A 6,000-nucleotide genomic window follows, 5' to 3' on the forward strand; every position below is an offset into this window, starting at 1 on the left:
GATATCCCAAAGGGATCTCAAACTCAACATGTGTAAAACAAATCTCAGTTATCTTCCCCCCAAAAAATCCTCCTCCTCTCTTCCCAACTTTCCTATTCCTAACAAGGAGACCTAAATTCTCCTCCATTCACTGACATTCACACTACACATTCATTCTGTTGCCAAGTCTTGTCATTTTATCTTCACATCTTTCAAATACATTCCTTATGTCCACTCAAAAAACCACCACCCTAATGTAGATCTTTGTCACTTCCTATCTACACTATTTCAGTAACCTAATTAATCTCTCTTACTCAGGCCTCTCTGCTCCCAGTTCCATCCTCCACTCAGCTGAAAAAGTCATTTTCCTAAAGCTCAGATCTGACCATGTCACCCCATTACTCAATAAACTCCAAAGGTTCCCTAATACCTCCAGAATCACATATAAAATCTTCTCATAGGAACTCCTCCTCCTCCTCCTCCTAATTTCATCTATCCGCCATCCCTGGAATGCCTCCCTCCATACCTCTAATTCCTAGTTTCCCTACTTTCTTCAAGATTCGGGTCAATTCTTACATTAAGCAAGAGGTCTTTTCCAGACCCTCCTTCCCCCACAGTTCCTTCCCTCTAAGATTACCTTCAGTTTACCCTGTATATATCTTGCATGTACACAGTTATTATATGCTGTCTCTTCCATTAAAATGTGAGCTCCTTGGGAGCAGGGATCCTGTTTTTGTTTTTCTTTGTATTCACAGTGCCTGGCACATAATAAGTGCTTAATAAATGCTTGTTGACAGATTGACAAAAAAAGGACTGTGATATATAGGCTAAACATTATTTTACAACAAATAACTGTAGCCTACATTTTAAAATTTTTTTGTATTGTATATTACCCCAAAGTATACTTTACAAACCTTAGTTATGAGCACCACTTCACTCACCAAATCCAATTATCTAGTAAAATGTTATAGAGACTTTGGACCAAAAGTCATAATATGGTAGTTTGGTATTTAAAATGGGTGGAGAGGGAGAGGAAGTAAATAGCATGTCCAGTTGAATCTGGAGGAAGAACTTATATGGTCATGAGAAGAATGAAAACGAACAAATGTCATAAAGGTACTCTAAAGATTGGATAAAGCTACACAAAACTGAAACACAACTTACTAGTAGCAAGTCTTTCCACTTCTATGGCTTAAGTCAGAGACGTTATGGAGTAGCTAGCTATACTAAGATTTTAAGATATGAAGGTAAGCCCAGTTCTCCTATGAGCCAACCAATTCTTATTCTTTGATGTAAGTGGTTCCAGCAACTTAGGAGCATACTCCTAACCTACTCCTCTCAATCTCATTTGCTGCTGAGTTTGGTATCTAAATCCCAGACTTTTCACCAAAGGGTTAGCCTGAATACTACAGAATTCTATACCCAACCAAAATACTAATAAAGACCTATTTAGGAATTGATAACCCTATATGTGACTAACAAGTCTGACAATTTCATAAAAATCATGCTAGCTTAAGGGAATAAGCAAGAGAAATTGCTTCTTTCCCCCTATTAAACCAAAGATGACAGAATAATTAGAAAGGCTCACAAATAATAGCAGACACATAAAGAAGATTTATAAAGCACTTTTTCATGCATTATTTCATTGGAGCCTATCAACAACCCTGTGAGAGAAGAACTATAGGTATTATATTCAATTTGCAGATTAATAAAATAAGGCTAAGGAAGGTTAAATGACTAGTCAGTGATCCTACAGTTAGTAAATGCCAGAGACATGATTTGAATCTGATTCTCCTCAGATTCCAAATCCAGTACTCATTAAACCATACTACAATGACTCTCTTCTCAATTATTTTTATGACTGGCAGTAGAAAATTGATTAATGATATTCTTCCAATTCATCTAACTCAAAAACTGCTGAGGAGTAGGAGCAAAATGAACGTAAAAGTCTAGAATGTCTTTTATTTTAAACCAGATCCATATACAAAGCTCAAGCTCCCAGAGAGGCACATCCTCTAAAAATGCAGAACAGCACCTTCTCAGCAACTTAAGAGTTTTAGAGAATTGCCTGAGGTACTGAGAGGTTAAGGGACTTGCCCAGGGTCACACAGCCAATGTCAGAAGGGGAAGCCTGGATCCAAGTCTTCCTGACACTAAGATCAGCTTTCTACCCTACAGCACTTGGAAAGAAGCACTAGAGTAAAACTGGTGGAATTTCCATTGGTATTGGCAAGATACCATGAAAGATTTGGAAAGATCTTCTGCAAAGATCATGGGAGATCTGACCAAAAAAAATGCATTTACAGGGACACAAGAAAAGAAGATAAAAGTAAACCTATTGAAATTACTAAATAAACTAAAAGAAATTCAAGCTATACGGATATGATTTGCTTATTTCATAGTATTTTGCTAACAACAACCAGAGACAGCTGCAGAGCATACATTTGCCACTCTTATTGTTGGTATTGTCATGTTTCAAACTCAACTTTAATATGTGTAGTAAGAGAAAAAAAAATCTCTTAAGAAAAGACAAGTACCTTCATTTTCAATAGCATGACATTTCACCTTCAATACCAAGTCGAATGTTCTCTCTGGATTTTCTCTACAAGGAAAAGAATTCAGTTAAATTTATTCAGAAAGACAATTTTTCAAACTTGTTAAGTTTCTTAATAGTAAAATAATGTTTTTCCTCTTTTCAGTTTACTCCATAAAATTACATATTTTAGTTACAAGCTTTCATCCTCATTCACTTCTTAAAAATGCTTTACTATATCTTATAAAAAGGAAATCTACAGTAAACCTTCAAAGAGTTGACAATCTAAGTAAAGAAAAAAAAATTATAAAACCAAATCTGATCTATAGAAGCTGAATTTCACTAAGTCACAAAGCTTTACACCAAAAGTTAGACCATTAAAAATGTTAATAATGTATTTATAAATTTGATTACATGTTTAAAGTTTTACATATTTATTATTAGACTATCTGATAAGGAGCTTTAGGACTAGCCAAAGTATTCTATTTTTATATTAATCATCCTTTAGAAAAAAAAATAATTTTGTTTTTCTGGCTATCTACCTAAGTATTGGATTCATCTAAGAATGAAATTTGTAAAAACACACTGAGGTCTTCTTGAGAGACCCCATAGTGGTCATTAATCTCCTTTTTGGATAGAACAGAAAAGATTAAACCACTTCTGTTCATATGGATTCCGTGACTGTTAATATCTTGGTACTTTGTTTTAAAAATTGTTCATACTTCCTTTCAGAAGTTAATCCTACATAGAAATTAGCAAAAAAAAAAAAAAAAAAAAAAAAAGTTTGTGAATTACAAAACCTCCACTGTCACAGCACAGACAGAAAGTGACATATCGCATATTTTTAGATTAAGCTTTCTTTTCCTGCTCATTTACTTCCAGTTTATTTCAAGGAGACAATCCCGAAGAATTCTACACTCCCACAGTATTAGTAACGGAAGGGCCAAGGGTACAGGAAAGGTGATGAGTGTCAAGATCATTTCCTCCAACCTTTGAAAAGCTTTCTAGTAGAAAGCCAGTCATTATCTAAGCATAAATACAGGACCAAAGAAAACTTCTTACAAGTTATAGAGTTCTAAATTATTATTATATACCTGTTCACATTCAAAGCCTTCTAGTACAGAGCCAATCATTACTTAAGCATAAAAATGGGCCACAGAAAACTTACATATAATTCTAAATTATTTCACTGTTCACATTCACTGGGTGATACATAAAAATTGCTCAATATTTCCCAAATCTTAAAATTAAATTTCACTTAAATATATCAACATTTAAAGTGAGGAGGCAATTTCACCCAAATGTAAATGTTATTTTAAAAGGGCCAGAGAGAAAAGAAGAAGTAACCCTTTCCAAAATTATTCACAAAATATTAGCTAGCATTTAGTATTATCGTAAGGCTTGCAACGCTCTTTACATGTTATGTCAGTAGTCCTGAACAATTTTATTAAGAAAACTCAGAAGCTTTTTTAGGATCAAATGAGGTTAACACACGCAATGCTCTGAAAACCTTAAAACACTAGGTAAATGCTTGCTATTATTCTATCTTATTTACACAATGTCATAATTCCCAGAAATAAACCTGCCATGCCCAGTTACTTATTGCCAAAGTAAACAATATTGTATCACTAGCCATAGCAGTGTGAAGACAGCATATAGAGCGCTTTGTAAACCTTAAAGTGATATATAAATGCCAGCCATTAGTCTTATTTACATAATGTTATAATTCCCAGAAATAAATCAGTCGTGCTCAGTTATCCTTATGTGCCAGATAAACCATTATTATATCACTAGCAACAGCACTGTGAAGGTAACATATGCAGCGCTTTGCAAACTTTAAGATGCTGTACGAATTGTAGATATTAATATTCTTATTTACATGTTATAATTTCCAGAAACATACCTATCTTACCCACGCAGTAATCCTTATGAGCCAAAGTAAACAATATTAGATCATAAGCCATAGCATTATGAAAAAAGTAGTACCCCCCGGTACTTTGACTTCCTAATTCTGCTAGTTAAGTTTGGGAATACCCTGTGGACACAGTCTCTGTATCAAGAAATACAGAACACCACCACCCACCCACCCAAGACATCCTAGGCACCAAGCCTTAGTGGTTCTATCTCGAGGACAGGAAAACCTTCAGAACAATCAACTATGAAGTGACACCTTGGAGACCACACACCACACACACATTAAGTCTGACACACTAGATAAAGAAAACCCCAGCGGGCGGGGGAGATTGGAGGAGGATGTCAAGATGAGAGGAGCCCAGCCTCCCCCAACACACACACACACACACACACACATCACACACACACACACACACACACACACACACACACACACACACACACACACACACCCACACACACACACACACACCTCGGGGGATGAGGTTTCCAAGCCTGGGTGTATCCATCCCGGAGGCACTCCCCGCTTCCTTCCCCCATGGAAGAAGCGTCCCGGACGCGGGCAGCCGCAGCTGCAGCCGCCGCGGTATGGGGCGCTCTCGGGTTGCTCCGGCAGCTTGGTCCCCGCCGCCTGGCGCTGGAGACGCGGTGTCCGGGGAAGGAAGGCTTTGAGGCCTAGCTCCCTCCCCAGGGGGCGGGCGGAGGAACTGAAGCGGCCGCCCCGAGAGTCTCCCCGTGAGTCGCCCCCTCCCCCGGAGCCCTCAGAGATGGCGTCTCCGTCCTGCCCTCCCCCCAACCCCAGGGCGAGGAGGAAGTGGGACCCGAGGGTCCTAAGAGGAAGCTGGACCCCCGCCCCTCACTCACTTGGTTCTGCAGTCCATGATTACATGTCGAGTCCGAGCTCGGCCCACTCCGCGCTCTCCTAGACCCACGCAGCCAGCCCCGGGGGTCGGCCCCTCCAGAAGGTGCGGCTCCGTCAGGGCCCGGGCTAGTGGTTTCGGCCGGAGGCGTCGGCGGCTGCGCGGGGACCGGCTCACAGCGCGGGAGACTGCGGAGCCATTGCCCGCGGCAGCAGCGGCGGCGTCCGCGTCCCCCGAAGCGGGTTCGTCAGTACAGCCCTGCTCGGCCCGTCCCTGGTCACTGCACTTCTCTCTGACAGCGGCGCCGCCCCCGCCGGCTCCAGCTGCTGCCCAAAGCTCCGGCCCCTCAGTTCCTGTGAGGGAGGGTGGCCGCCGCGGCGCCGGCACCTTCGGCGAACCAGGAAGTGCCGAGGAGAGGGGGGGTGAAGGGGAGCCACGGACGCCTCTCCCGGCAGCTACACCTGGTCCTTTGGCCCTCAGGCTGCAGCCCTGGGCGAAGCCCGGGAGGGGGAGGGCGCCCCGGGGTAGGGGAGGGGGGAGGGGAGGAGAACCCGCGCAGCCCGGAGAACCTGGGCACGCGCCCCGTCGTGACTCAGCTCGAGGTCCCGCCAGGTGCCTGGCCCCACGCACACACACACACACACGCGCGCGCGCGCATACACACAAGCACGCACACGCCCCGCCGCGGCTGCCCAAGAGGTCAAGGCCCCTGGG

General features: G+C 42.1%; 1 protein-coding gene across 1 annotated transcript in view; it reads right to left on the bottom strand.

The window, feature by feature from the left end:
* The window catches only part of DENND1B (DENN domain containing 1B), a 388,444-nt gene extending 382,760 nt beyond the window's left edge, over window positions 1-5,684 (bottom strand). Inside the window, exons 1-2 of the mRNA XM_036754915.1 lie at window positions 5,291-5,684; window positions 2,517-2,581 (exon numbers count right to left, since the gene is read on the bottom strand). Coding sequence (XP_036610810.1) covers window positions 2,517-2,581; window positions 5,291-5,307 — 82 coding nt within the window. The 5' untranslated portion in view covers window positions 5,308-5,684. The remainder of the gene's footprint in view (window positions 1-2,516; window positions 2,582-5,290) is intronic.
* Between the last annotated feature and the right edge of the window lie 316 nt (window positions 5,685-6,000).

Source organism: Trichosurus vulpecula, chromosome 4 (assembly GCF_011100635.1).
Source record: "Trichosurus vulpecula isolate mTriVul1 chromosome 4, mTriVul1.pri, whole genome shotgun sequence".
Lineage (NCBI taxonomy): Eukaryota > Metazoa > Chordata > Mammalia > Diprotodontia > Phalangeridae > Trichosurus > Trichosurus vulpecula.